The sequence below is a fragment of the Delphinus delphis genome, chromosome 5 (genome assembly GCF_949987515.2).
Source record: "Delphinus delphis chromosome 5, mDelDel1.2, whole genome shotgun sequence".
Taxonomy (NCBI): Eukaryota; Metazoa; Chordata; class Mammalia; order Artiodactyla; family Delphinidae; genus Delphinus; species Delphinus delphis.
In genome coordinates, this window is record NC_082687.1 from 108625226 (window position 1) to 108641052 (window position 15827).

Here is a 15827-nt window from a genome sequence, read left to right on the forward strand (position 1 = left end):
AGAAAGGGAGTGTAGGCACGAGGAACCAGGAAAGGACTCAGTCATCAGAAGAGGGGTGCCTAGATCTGGGCAGAAACCCCATTATTAGAACACAGGCATGGCACCAGGACTACACTTAGAGCAATGGCATTGACGCTGGGTCACCTGCATGTTGGAAAAAGGCCTCCTTAAATGCCTCATGTCCAAGGTCCCAAGGAAACCTGGGGATTAACCAGATGTACAGACACAGAGCAGGTCTTGCACATGTGGTTAAAGTCATCCCTGGAATGGTGGGTCTGCAGAATTGACAGAACTTTGACACTCTACTTGACTATTAATATTAAAAGAACAGAGACTGAGTCTGTCTTGTTCACAATTTCACAGCCTTACCATTTGTGCCTCGTACCTAATAGAGGCAAAATAGATACTTGAGTTATTGAAATGAATTATGTTAATACGAATTTATGAAAAAAGTATCAGGGTGACTTTCATGTCAATAGATTAATTTTGCCCCACCCCCTGAATAATTCCCATTACCTCTAGGTTGAAATACAAATGTTCATCTGTCTTTTTTTCTAATTTCTTTCCCTTCTTTCTTCCCTTCCTTACTCTCTGTTGCCATTTGTTCTTTTTTCTCTTTCTACCCAATCATTTTTTCAAGTCTCTGTGACATTATTTACTCTAACCCATCCCTTTTCCTCTCCAAGAATTTGATTTCCTCTGATTCAGTGGGTTCACAGCAATATTCTCCCCATTCATTCCCCTGCCTCTTTTCCCATCTTAACCACAGCTGCTAGAACTGTCTTTTTTTCTTTCTAATATCCTTTCACCATCTCATTTCCCTCATCAAGAACCATTTTCTCACCCATTTAGGTAAACACATAGATTTACCTCTCTTCCTTAGGGCCTATTTTCGTATTCAATTTCATACTGTCACTGTAACAGTGTTCACTGCTATTCAGCTTTCTAGTCTTTGCAATTTTTTAGCAATTTAAGCTAAGTCCAGCCAAGCTGTCTTCAATTTTAGGAAGATGATCAGAACTCTTTGATTATAAGACATATTCCCTTTTTCCCACTGGTCTGCAAAATAAAACCCTATTACTCTGGAAGTCCTTACTAAATGATGTGTGATATCGAAGAAGCAGAATTGAGTTTCACTGTCTAAGAGTTTTGCATCATATAACAATGTGAATAAGATGAGGTGGTGATGTTCAACCTATGCAAGAAAACACTCATTGACATAAACATTTGCATACGAATAACAAGCAGAACAAAGTTAACCAATCATCTGGTACTAAATGAGAACTTCATTAAGAATTCTCTAGTTTAAAATCTAAAATTGGAAGTTTCTTCTGAAAAATACTATAATGATGTAGGGATAAGAGGTAGGTCAGACTTTTCCTTGGGGACATAACAACAAAACTCTGCCTATTTTTCATGGCATAGAAAGACAGTGTGAGGGTATCTCTTGTCTTCTCATTTCCCTTCATACCTATCCTTCCTGAATCCATTGCTTTCCTTTTGCTGTGACACAAGGAAGGCATTTTGGAAGAAATGATCATGTGACTTGAGTGTCCACTAAAAGCAAAATTGTAGCCAAAATGAAGGAAAACCAGAGCAGATCACCTTTTGAAAATGCCAGTCCTATCCTCCTTCAAAATTTCCAAAATTTTCAATTATAGGCAGTTAGGTAGACTATTTTTCTGAAGAGCCACAGTAAATATAAGACTTGAGGGCTTCCCTGGTGGCGCAGTGGTTGAGAGTCCGCCCGCCGATGCAGGGGACACGGGTTCGTGCCCCGGTCTGGGAAGATCCCACATGCCGCGGAGCGGCTGGGCCCGTGGGCCATGGCCGCTGAGCCTGCGCATCCGGAGGCTGTGCTCCGCAATGGGAGAGGCCACAACAGTGAGAGGCCCGCGTATCACAAAAAAAAAAAAAAAGGCTTGCTGTGAAGGTATTCTGAAGTGCCATGATGTACTTTCAAATCTTAGCTACAGTGATCCATCCATAGGTGTTCCTGGTTCTGACCATTCTTGGCTTTCTGTGCTGGTTTATCATCTTTCTTCCGCTCATTCACTGTGGCTGTGTAGTCAAGATTTATTATGACCATGTCCTTCCTTTTACAGTTATCCTCTTTAAAGTCTCATTACTTAATATGCTCTTAATGCTGTTTTTTGTCCAGTTTTCCCTCTTTATATCCATATCTGAGTTTTCCATTCTGTTTTGTCTATAGGACACTTGCACTTGGATGTTGTAGCAGATGTAGGTGCCAACACACACCACTGCCTCCCTCCAAGACGGTGCTAGAATAAAGGTCCCGTATGTTCCTACTGCTTCCCGCATCCTCGAGTAGCTGGAGTGTGCTGTACCTTCTGGGGCAGGCCAGAAGTTCCAGGGAGTTAACACCCAGGCACAACTCTTACCAATGAAGGATGGGAGATCAGTGCATAAATGCATCAATTTCCCTACCCTCAGTGGGGAGATTCTGAGGCAAGCTCTACACTGTCTCTCCCAGGTTCCTCATATGTTTTATATATGAGTATATTTTTTATATATATATATATATATATATATATATATATATATTCTTATAGGTTCACACACACAGATATATATAGATATGTATATATACAAAATAAGAAGGGATTAAAAATACATATCTCTTAGATCTAGATCTAGGATAATAATACTTTCAGGGCTATTGTAGCATTAAATAAAATAAAGCATGCAAAGCCCCTTTTACGTTGTCTTCATCTCATTGTCATGCAGCAGTTTCAAATTTAGGGAATAAACTACAACTTTCTTTTGTGGGTTTTTTTCCCTCCAATAATTAGCTTGAGATAACTTAGAATATAAGAGTGAAAATTATAAATAGAGTATTCTCTGATGTGAATATAAATTAATTACTTTTCAAGATATTTCTCATGAGTAGTGTGAAAAGGACTGTTCTCCTGAAGGCATTTTTGTTTATTTCGTTGGACATCCTTAAATTCAGAGCTCACAAAAACTATAAATAATATTATCATGGTCTAGTATGAGAATTAGCACACGATAGACAATTTATGATATTGATTAACAAAGATATCATGAAAATCATTTATTTACGAAATAATCTAGGACAGAAATAACATTTAGTATATCGAGGGGAAAGAGACGTAAAGGGAACTCAATAAATAACTATGTTATTTACAGGTATTATAGTGTTAAAGGTGAAACATTAATAATGGCATTTCCTTCTCTCTAGATCCCTACTGAGCGCAATAAGTGAGATTGTTGTTTTTTACTGACTCTTCATTTCTGACAACTCCCTTCTTTTGTACTTTCATCTTTTTACACATTCCCCCCCTCCCTGATATTTCCTCATTTTCTTCATTATGATTTAGGGCCGAAAGACTGTCTGTCGAGTGCATTCACATTTAATTATAAACCATATCTTCAGCAGTTAGTTTATATTGAAATGTAGAACGAATTCAATATCTGTCTATAATGAATCAAAAGTAGCTGGTAGGATCACAATCTAAATAATCAGTCTGTTTGTATTTACAACATTAATAGTAATGATTAATCAGTACTTCACGCAAACAAGTTCATACCCGACATCTACTACGAAATCATTTTATCTTACATGAAAGTCCTGTGGCACTGTCTCAGATCAGTTAAGAGTTTTGCTTTATATGATAGTACATTGTTAAACTTGCCATCTGGTCCAACAGCTGATGTGGCTCATACAACCCTTAAGAGGCCCTGAAGCTTTACTCCTGGGAAATATTTGGTCTACTGTGTGGTGTCATGATTACTGGTTCATAACTTTTTTATATCCTTTGAAAAGAATTGCAGAAAAACCTCCACGCTGGGAAAATCCTAATTAAAATTGATTTGTTAGAAGAAAAAGAGTTCACTTACCTCAGGACCAGGCTGACCCTGAAATTGAAAAGAAGAAAAAAAGAAAAAGAATTACAAAATTGTTTCTTAAGTGAATAGTTTCAGTACCAAAATTTAAACTAGTTCTGAATATCTTTTCAAAATATTTCTGAAGATAATACCTAACTACTGACAAATCTCATTTGTGATTTTTAAAAAGTTATGTCATATCTTAATATTTTCACTCTATGCTATTTATCTAAAATCTTGATATTATGGTCGTTTTGTGTAATTCCAAAATGACTCAAGAGTTTTCGTATGCTCTAGAATTAAAATAGAGAAAGAGAAGGCAAAAGGTGAAATACATTTCACATTATAATAATGAGTGGGTTACATAAAGGGAAGGTCCTCTAGCACAGACTATTTTTATGAGCTGCATGTTCAGAGATGGCACAAAGTGAAGAAAAAAGAGGCAGATATTTTAGTTTTAGAATTCACTGACACTTTAAATATCTCATTGTTTCAATAATATTTTACGTCAATTAAAAAAAGTAAACATCTATCTTTTGCTCTGCATAACCTAGCCTAAGGGCATTTTTAAGCAGATATGAGAGGTCTTTGGCTCAATTAAAGTGCATCATAACTCCTCATACAATCAATAGATTATGTAACCTCTGGTCAATCGGATTTACTTTGAATGTTACTTTTTCGTTGCTTAAGCTGATAAAAATTTCCAAGCAGCATAACTGCAAATGCTTTTCACTAAAGGAAAATCACCTGTGAATAAAAGTATTGATTACATATCACCTTCTTAAAATCTGCAGTTGGGTTTTGTGTAAGATGAGATGAAAGAAAAAGTTCACACCAAGTTAGGGAATCTTAAAAAAAAAATGATGCATAATCTCATTCTATCAGCTGTATGCCACTGGGTATTACACAAAAAAGCACGGACCTAATCCAACTCCCAGAGAAGACTCTCTTTCTCTCTCAGTCCCTCTCCAGGCTTGGAATTTCTCTAGGTACTTGCCTTCTTACTGACTGGGGATAAAACAGATGATTTCCAAGAGCTTTGTCTGAAAATGTGGTTGGCTAGATTTTATCTGATCAAACCAGGAAGGGGAGCTACACCAAGTTACTGTGGATATTACTCACCCCACTCCTGACTCTTTAGTGATGGAGACGGAGAAAGAAAATACCATTCATTCACTCCTTACTGAGTCCCAGGCAACTCTGGATATGTTACTCCGTTTATTCCTTATGACTGCCTTGCATTTTATAAATGAAGAAACTGAAGCTCATAGAAATAAGCTAAAAATCACACAGCCTGTAGTTGGAAAAGCCAGAATTTAAACCCAAAGCTGATTCCAAAGTTCATGCCAGGCCATTTTGCCTTTCACCCTGGAAGTTTAAACTCACAGCTATATGCAGATTTGCTAAGATCAACAGTGGCCCCAGGGCACTCTTTGCGTGAGTGGATACTAAATTTCCCAGCCACTCCCGGGCTGCCACAGTGTGAATCTCTGCTTCCAGATGCAGACCTAGGACCAGCAGGCATCCAGCCACTCAACTGACACCTGTACAGAAACCAGGCCAGCAAAGCTTCTTGAGGGGGCTTCCCTGGTGGCGCAGTGGTTAAGAATCCGCCTGCCAATGAAGGGGACACAGGTTTCAAGCCCTGGTCCGGGAAGATCCCACATGCTGCAGAGCAACTAAGCCCGTGCACCACAACTACTGAGCCTGCGCTCTAGAGCCCATGAGCCACAACTACTGAGCCTGTGCACCTAGAGTCCGTACTCCGCAACAAGAGAAGCTACAGCAGTGAGAAGCCCGCGCACCGCAACAAAGAGTAGCCCCCGCTCACTGCAAGTAGAGAAAGCCCATGTGCAGCAACAAAGACCCAATGAGCCAACAATAAATTAAAAAAAAAAAAAAAAAAGCTTCTTGAGGGCAACAGACAGCCCTAACATCAGCTCTAAACATGGAGAACCTACAAGTGCAGGGCTGTTCACCTCCATGTAAATATGGATCTTCCCAGATCCATGTAATGGATGAAATTATAGTATGTGCTCACTCGCACTTGCATTCTCACTCTCTCTCTGGATACTTTAAGCCTCTGATCTTTCCAAACTTTGAAACTAATGCAAACTCAGAAATGTGAACATGCATCTTTTTAAGAACCTCAGAATACATTACGTGTCTTAGGTATTTTTTGCTTTTTGGGTTTTTTTGTAAAAACTAAAACAGGATTCTCTAAAATCAGAAAGAATTTCTTCAAAGGAATATATTTTAGCATCATTGCTGAGATTTTTTTACTCCTATGGTTGTTTTACAAATTATAGGCTTTTCCTGTCTGCCTTTAAAAAGTGGCATTTCTGCCGTTACATTGAACAAATGATTTTAGCACAATGTGTGTATAAATTTGTATGTTATTATATACAAATATACATTGTATTATGAATTTTATGTTAATGATAGTGAGAACAAATAGTAAATGACAGTGAGATTAAAAAGTTGACTTTTACATAGGCATTGGAAAGTGTGTAGCACCAGGGAACTCAGATTACCTTAACATGTGATATGAATTTCAGGTGTGTTTGGTGTGTGTACATGTATGTGTGTATGTGCAGGGTGGAGAACGTGAAAAAGAGAGATGGAAGTGGGTTGGTAGAGAGGCTTTGCAGAAAAACGATGCATACAACATGGCAAATCTGGCAACGCTCCCTAAAATGTGGATTACACAATGTAAGACTTACAAATCGTACACTGGATTCCAGGACTGCCTACACCAAGTCTTCTCACTGCATGTGATATAACAAACTATTCACTAGGAGACACCCAGAATACCTGTAAGAAAACAGTCTAGCAGCTGGAGTCTTGTAGTCATGGTAGTAGAGCCATCTGGCCAAATGAGTGAAGTGATGGAGGAGTGGTTTCAGTGGGTGTAGAAGTGTTAGCTTCCCCCGCAGGAGAGCAGAGCATAGAGGGAGAGTAGACAAGAGCCCAAGAAGAGCATCTCAGCAACTCCCTGGTGACTGAGGGCTGTGATACATTTACTTTACTGTGATACATTTTAAATAAAATTGCCTTCACTTACAGAAACTTGATTAGTCTTGTTCGTGCAACTCTAAAAGGTGCTACCTCTGCTTCAAGGTAATTAGAAAGAAATCACTTCAATAACTTAGAAACTCACCGTTAAGAAACTCAACCTTTACTACCGCTTTTAGTACCCTCAGATTCAGATTTATTTCATTGTCTTGAATCGAAAGAAAAAATACTTCAAAATAATAATGTCTATGATTTTGCATTTTGGAACCCTGCCTGTCTAAAAAGATCATTTGACAATGATTACCATAACTTTATTATCTCTTGAAATTCTCAAATTCACATATTCAGATGTCAAGCTTATTTATCTTTTCAGAAGAAAATAACACCTGAAGTAAGCACCCAGGTAAAGCTTTAGAATGACATCACAGGAACTTTGAGTGGCAACGGGATTATTCTGGTGGCAGCGGTTCTGAGGACCAACAGGAATCCTACCATGGAACCATCTCAATGGGATCACTTAACCTTTCAAGAGTCGCAGTTTGACCTAAAGTCTGTGCCAGTAAATAGAACAGATGTACTCTACACTTGCAGCCAGGAAGCAGGAATTTTGCTCATCCTCGCTTCACATTTAATTCCCAATACCCCAGTGCCCAAGTTATAAGGTGCTTCAGAAACAATCACTGAATTACTGAAAGGTGAGAATATTTTGACTGATCCAAAAATGATTTACAATATTTTTAGAGAACCATTAGAAAGCTGACCATCCTTACATTACAGGGTTGTATTTCCAAAATGTAGCTTCTTAATCTCTTGGCTTCTGCTCACTGCAGAATAAACACTTCTATGTCAAAGAGGAAGTCTCCTCCCTCAGTGGAATCTTCTTCAGATAATAGAGATGGAACTAAGGCAGAAGCCTGCAGAGGCATCAGAGGAGGATTTAGATACCTACATATGTGCCTCAGAACAAAAAGCATGAGAGTGCTATCTTGAAGAAAAATCACTCCCTAGTTTGATTAAACCTCCACATCTAACTGAGAATGTTATATCAAATTACTTTGTAAATTATAAAATGCTCCACAATTATAGCATGGCAATTTAAAGTAGGCTATAAAACCAACACCAACAAGTCATTCAACTAACGCAAATTTAGATAAGAAGTGTCTATTAATTTTAAAAACAAATTAATATGCAAATGCTAAACTACAGAGGAAAGCAATTGAAGAAATAAAGCATTACAGTTTATGTGTGTTAATTAAAAAATGGCTTTGCAGGGGCTACCCTGGTGGCGCAGTGGTTGAGAGTCTGCCTGCCGATGCAGGGGACACGGGTTCGTGCCCCGGTCCGGGAAGATCCCACATGCCGCGGAGCGGCTGGGCCCGTGAATGGCCGCTGAGCCTGCGCGTCCGGAGGCTGTGCTCCGCAACGGGAGTGGCCACAACAGTGAGAGGCCAGCGTACCGCAAAAAAAAAAAAAAAAAAAAAAAAAGGCTTTGCAAAGACTGCATAATCTCCCAACGTCTATAAGCTGCTCATGCTTCCAAAGACTCCTACGCGTTTGACTGAGACAAACGTTCATAATTTATATCGCCTGTTGTTACCCTACAGGATAGATATTAATAATTCTTATTATTAATATAATAAGAATTATGTGACCTTAGCCACGGTCACATAATATGACTTAGACTATTTCAATTTAAGGTTTTCTTTCGAGAAATACTTAATCCTTGGCGGTTTTAATTCTGGGAAGGAAAAGTCATATTCTACTCAAGAGGAAAATAAATAGCTATAGTCGCAAGCCTGGTGGATGTCTTTTTTTTAATTTGAAAGAGAAAGAGAGCGAGAGCAAACGTGGAGATGGTTTTGTGGGGTTCAATGTAAAGAAAACAAAAATTCATTCAAAACTTGGAAGATTTCTTCCATGATATTTGCCTTTTGTAAATAAATAACATGACTTATTTAAAGATTTACTCATATTTAAGCCAATTAAGTCCTTCCCACAATAATTTTAAAACATTATTATATTTTCTAACACCATACTATTTTTAGCTTTCTTATGATTAAATGTTCATAATGGGAACATAAGAAAAGTAAAGAATTTTATCATGTGCATTTTTTGTCATTAAAAATTTCACATACAGAGCATACGAAAGATAAAGACTCCATTTATGCATTAATTTACAATATTAAATTGTACTGGATGCCTAATATTCCACTGAGGTTGATTTTTGGTATTATAAAGAGTTTTTACATATTTCTATATAAATATTTGACTATTATGATTATTCCTTATGATACAACATGGGTAATGCACTGTTATTCCAATTATAAACTTCATACATTTTATTTATTGATATTGTAGTATATAAAATACAGATTATATATATTTTCTAGGATATAATTCTACATGTGTACACATATGTATTTATTCAGACATATATTTGTAAATCTATGTATATGAAGAGAGAAAGAGAAAGAAAGAAGGAAGAAAGAGAGGGAAGGAAGGAAGGGAGAAAGGAAACAGAAAGGGAGAGAGGGAGGAAGAGATAAAAAATATATGAAAATAGTGGTTATCTCTGGGTGGTGGAATTATGAGTAATTATTTCTATCTTTAGAGTTTTCTAGACTTCACAAAATTTTACTAGCCTCATGTCTTGATTATAAAAATATTTATTAGCACGATACCTAATCCACTGCAGAAAACTTTTAAACAGAACCTTAAGTCAAATTTTTTCCATACTAGATTCATTCACTCAAAGATCTAGGTCAGTGATTTTGAATTCCATTTTCAAACTTTCTCCCAATTCAGGGTGTTTTTAGTTACTTGGAAGAATCTGAAAAATTCTTAAACTGTTCTTTAAAATTCAATAAGTAAGGTTTTTAAATTCACCTTCTGTGTATGCCCCACATCATTTCTAGGAGTAGGGTTGGGGTAGAGACAGGGGCAGGAGAGTTTTAGAGTCAAGCACCACCTATAGTTTTAGAGTCAAGCATCCCCCATGTACACTGGGGATCCCTGCTCAATTGAGTTTGCTGGGAATCTTTGCAATTTTGCAGGGCAAAATATTTGGGTTTTGGGATTTAGCTGTATTATTTTATAAAGCCATTTAAAGCAGTGGTCCCCAACCTTTTTGGCACCAGGGACTGGTTTCGTGGAAGACAATTTTTCCACAGACCGGGGTGGGGGGATGGGTTTGGGATGACTCAAGTGCCTTACATTTATTGTGCACTTTATTTCTATTATTATTACATTGTAATATATAATGAAGTAATTATACAACTCACCATAATGCAGAATCAGTGGGAGCCCTGAGCTTGTTTTCACTTGTCACTCACTGATAGGGTTCTGACATAAGTCTGCAAGCAATTGATTTATTATGGTTTCTTTGCAGTCAAACCTCTCTGCTAATGATAATCTGTATTTGCAGCCGCTCCCCAGCGCTACCATCACCGCCTCAGCTCCACCTCAGATCATCAGGCATTAGATTCTCATAAGGAGCGTGCAACCTAGATCCCTTACATGCACAGTTAATCAGTAGGGTTCGCACTCCTAAGAGAATCTAATACCACCACTGATCTGACAGGAGGCGGAGCTCAGGCAGTAATGCGAGCGATGGGGAGCGGCTGTAAATACAGATGAAGCTTCTCTCGCTCTCCCGCCGCTCACCTCCTGCTGTGCAGCCTGGTTCCTAACAGGCCACGGACCGGTACCGATCCGGGGGACCCTGATTTAAAGGACTTATGCTTTTGGATATAAATGTGTATCAAACTTCTAAAACATACTACATCTCCAAGCCTTTTCACCAAGTGGCATGGAATCAGGAAGGTGTAAATAAATAAGTTTAAAAACATATGTTTAATAGGATACAATAAATACATGGAATACACATGAGTAGAGACACCTGCTCAGCTTCCACTGTTTTGAAAACACACATATTTTAAAGTATGCAAAATCCATTTTTATTGCCCAACCAATTTTTCTTAAATTGTATATAATGAATAATTTGTTTTCTGCCATGTTTATTAACATCTTTGAAAGTGTGTTATTTTGATTGCACCAGATAAATACTGGAAGCCAATTTATAAATATCTCTCAGTCTGATTAAAATTTATATAAGTGCCCAATTTCAATTTTCTAAATTTTGCGCAAAAAAAAAAAAAATGGATTTAGTGCTCTCTGCGGCTGTCTTAGATGTTTGTGTTAATAAATGCATTAATAAAAGCAGAGCAAGTTGATAACGTGTGAGTTGCATAATGCTTATTGCTCCAGTGAAACAGAACCCTAAAAATGGAAACCTACCACGAAATTGGGGCAGAGCGGCTCTGCAAGCTGAGAAGCTTGTGTGCTTTAGAGACCAAGGTGTTTAGGACTGCCTCATGAAGCTATCACTTACTGACTACCACAAGACACCAGGGGCTTTACAAATGACATCTCGGTTACAATAACTCTACAAATTAGGGCTCATTTCCATCATTTTATAGTTGAACAAACCAAGTTTCAGAGAGGTTGGGTAATATTCCCAGTCACACAGCTTCAAAAAGGGGAAACTGGAATATGGACATGGGTTTTTCTGACTTGAACCCTTTCGTGCTCTCACTTGTATCATGCTGGCGGCTGAAGCCATGAGCTTGGGCAAGATTACCCAGAGGAACAGGTAGCAGTCATCCTTAATCCTCTTTTGAATTGGATAAGAGCTATAGCTGCTCTAGCTAGAAATATCCATACAAGAAAAACTTAATTTTGTATACACACAACAAACCCCTTAAGTCCATCCATGGATTCTCTAGCAAATCCTTCATCCCAGGTCAAGAATCCCTGGGTAGACAAAGATAAACATTTTAGGGGAAAGAGACGAAGAGCATCTCCAAAGGACACTGAGGAGGAAAAGAATTAAAAACAATAACAACAAACACAAGTTTATAAAGCCAATACTGGAGAGAATTTCAAAAAGAGAAATTAAAATGAGGATTGGAAAGAGTCTATTGCATTTAACCATTAGGAAGTCAGAATATTTATTATAATTGTTTGAACAGGGAGGTGAGAAAATTAAGACAAGAATAAGCTCCAGAGGTGGCAAGCAGGTGTCATACCAAGTGGCAACTCTGGTTGCGAATGGCCACCTGGAATAATGTGTTAAAAGAAGATTCTGAGGTTGGGTTATAGAGTTTGGGAAATGGCACTGGGATTAATCAGCAATGTCTACAGAAGGCAAAAATTGGAAAGCATGTGTACCAACTCTTTGCCAATCTCAGTAGACAGTTCTTTTGAGTATCTGTGTATAAAGGGAAGAACAGAAACAGGATAGTAGCTAAAAGGGATATAGAGTTGGAGAAAAGTTTTTTGTTTATTTGTTTTCACAGTAGGTGGGAAGGATTTGAAAATGTTTGCAGACTGACAGAAAACTATTAGCTGAGAGGAAAGAAATGGCTTGTAGAGCAAAATCAATATACAAGGGAACACAAAAAGAAGTGGTGTCAGAGAATCAGGGTGAGGAGAAAGGGTATCCTTTTGTCTAAGAAGAGGAGAAAGAAAGTGAAGACAGATGCAGATTCATTTGGATGTATAGGGGCAGAAAATGGAAGTATTCCTAGCCCTAAACCTCAAGACACTCTCAAGTAGAAGTCTTCTGAGTGTGGGCTGGAGGTGGGAAAAATAAGGTTGATTATTTATTTATTCATTCAATCAATATTTGTTAAGCCACTCCAGTGTGCCAGCCATTCTTCAAGTACTAGGAATATGGTAAATGTAATAAACAAAAGAGAGTCCCTGCCAACAAAGTCCCACCTGCTTGTGCGGGGAAACAGACTGTAAGAGAATGTTTATAAATAATGCTGCAGGTGGCCATAATGGCTAAGAAGAAAAATATATGAAGATAAGGAGAGTAGAGTAGGAGGGTACCATTTTATAGGGTGGTCATGGAAGGAACAGAGGAAAAGAGGGAAAAGGAATAGCAAGAGGAATGCCCTATAAGGAGATAGAGTCTTCCAGTCACTGACAGTGGGTCTGGAGTGGAGGGAGCGATGGGAACGGGGCAAGGTGTGCAGTCATAGAGGTGGAAGATCCAGGTCATGTGGAACTTTGTAAGTCATGATGAGAACTTGGCTTTTAATTGGGGTGAGATAGAAAGCCTTCGAGAGGAGCTTTTGTACAGAGAAGTGACATAATCTGAATTATATTTGAAAAGGATAGTGTTCACTGTGGGGGAAAGAGTGTAAGAAGGCAAGAGTGTAAGTATGGAGGGAAGTTAAGAGGCTTTGTAATAATCCAAGTAAAATGTAAATGATGGGATGGGCCAGGATAGTAGCGGCAGAGGACAAAATCGTTAGATCCTGCATATATCGTGAAGAAAGTGGTGTCAGATTTGAAGATAGACTGAACGCCGGGTGTGAGAAAAAAGGAGTCAGGAGTGACTCCAAGATTTGACTGGAGCAACTAAAGGAAGGAGAGGTCATTTACTGCTGTGCTGAAGGCTAACAGGAGCGGCTTTGGAGAATTTGGTTTTGGACATGTTTGGGAGATGAGTGAAAGACCCATGTGGGCATGTTGAGTAGATGCTTGGATATACAAGTCTAGAGTTCGTAGGAGAAGTCCAGCTTGGAGATATAAATCTGGGAGCCTTTGACATATAGATAATATTTAAAACCATGCGATTATATGCAATCACCTAGCAACAAGTGAATGTAAATAAGGAGGAAAAAAGGTTCAAGGACCGAACCTTCCAGCGCGACATTTAGAGACCATGAAGAAGTAAAAGAACTCGCAAGGCTGAGAAGGAGAGAGGTAGGAGGAGTACCTTGAAAGAGTGATACCCAGCAAGGAGATAGGCAAGAAAAGGGTTTCAACAAGCAGGGGGCAATCGGCTGTGCTGAATATGGTCCAGTAAAATTTAAAAGGAACCCTGATCCCTGAATTTGTCATGGTGAATGTAATCAGTGACCCTAACAAGAACGTTTCAGCAGAGTGGTAGAGATTAATGGTCAGGGACAGTTCGTCCCTTGTGGCAGGAGGAAAGGCGGGTACAGATCTAAGTAAATTATCAGATTTGGTGGTGGGAGTGTATAGAATTATATTCTGATGGTTTCTATTTTCTCAGAGAAATAACAAACAATACTTTCAACAAAGTTAAATGGGAAGGAGATGCTGGAGGATTCAGGAGCAAGAAAAATGTTTGAAATAGCTAAGAAAGTTAGAGAGGGACTGGATTACAGACATGGACAGCACCACACATCCTCTTGAGATTAGTGGTTGTGAGCTGAAAATGAGACCAGTTAGCAGAGTTGTTTTTCTCCATCTGTATTCAGCTATGCGGATGCAGGTGCAGAGCAGAGGGTGAGTTGGATTTAAGTAGGTTTGAGGTCTCCCCAGGCCAGGACAGAGGGAGAGGAGTTACAGGTGTATATATACAAGAGCATGAGTATAATGATGGAATGAGACACCTAATCTGTTAAGGAGGCAAGTGGGGATATAGGAGGTCTGTGGAAGAGTGTTTTCCATTTTTTTGTGTCAGATGAATTCCATATTATGTTTGTGATATACCCAGTAGGTTATCTTTAATAAGTTCAATTAGTAGAATGTCTGGTGTAATCTTTTATTATAGTTTTTAACCAGTGATGTTTTAATAATTTTTTAAGCCATACTTTTAATTTATTTTAGCTATGTTCCTATCTCTTTAGGCTTAATTGCAGGAATACAATTTCAATAACATACACTCCAACAATAATAAAGATAATATTATCTATATTTATTCAATAAGGACTCAAAAATCTTTGGAAGTATAGAGAAATTATGCAAAATATGTTGCTTAAAAGACTGAATTAACCTATAATTCTTGTTTCTAGACATTGTTCATGATGAGCTACCATAGAATTTCCATGACTCACCCATTCCTACATTTTCTGTAACAAGGCCAAAGAAACTTTACCAAACAAGTCACAAAACTTTAAGGGTTACAGTGGCTACGTAAACAAAGTGCTGCTGAAATGTCAGAGGGAGAAATATGGCACTTGGAGGACTCAGGCAGTCCCAGCAGGAACTGACCCAGCTTCAAGAAGCTTCAGAAGCTTCACTTCTGCTCCATCAAAGGTAATGACATCTCATTCTGACCAAATCAAGGCTTAGTTAGACCTGGCAGTCAAAGCTCTCAGCTCAGCCTCTGGAGAGACCCATGGCCCCCGATTGCTCCAGGCTCCTGGCCCCTCAAACACCTTGTTCCTGCTATCCACCCAGCCTGCGTGCCCTCCCGTCCATTCCGCTTGTCAAAATCCCATCCAGGCTTTAGGGCTTTCATCTCTTTCAAAGATCTGCCTGAGGGCTTCCTGGTGGCGCAGTGGTTGAGAGTCTGCCTGCCGATGCAGGGGACGCGGGTTCGTGCCCCGGTCCGCGAGGATCCCACGTGCCGCGGAGCGGCTGGGCCCGTGAGCCATGGCCGCTGAGCTTGCGTGTCCGGAGCCTGTGCTCCGCAACGGGAGAGGCCACAACAGTGAGAGGCCCGCGTACCGCAAAAAAAAAAGAAGATCTGCCTGCTTTCCCACAGCAGATAGGAACTTTATTTCTTCTGAATAGCCACAGATCATTTTCTTAATTCTTTTATGACATTATATTCTGCCTTAAATTATGGCTATTGGTATCTTACCTCTCCTATTAAATGGTATGCTCCTTGAACAGCTAACACTTATGGTGCTGATACAATAAGCCAGGCCCTGTGCCTTTTGTTTTGCAGACATCACTAGGTACCATTATCAGCCCCATTATACAGTTGTGGAAACTGAGACAGAGAGGGTGAGTGACTTGCCCAAGATCACACAGCTAGTAAGGGGAAATACTGAGATATGAATTCAGGTCTGTCAGATTCCAGAGCCTATACTTTTTTAACTATTATGCTATACTGCATCTTGGACAGTGGCAGGCATATACTAAATATTTGATTTTTAAAAGTTCTTCTTTAT

At 38.9% G+C, this 15827-nt stretch overlaps 1 protein-coding gene across 1 annotated transcript in view; it reads right to left on the reverse strand.

The window, feature by feature from the left end:
- Positions 1-15827, reverse strand: part of COL25A1 (collagen type XXV alpha 1 chain) — a 460694-nt gene that overhangs the window by 171496 nt on the left and 273371 nt on the right. Inside the window, exon 5 of the mRNA XM_069540662.1 lies at positions 3883-3900. Within this exon, the coding sequence (XP_069396763.1) occupies positions 3883-3900 (18 nt within the window). The remainder of the gene's footprint in view (positions 1-3882; positions 3901-15827) is intronic.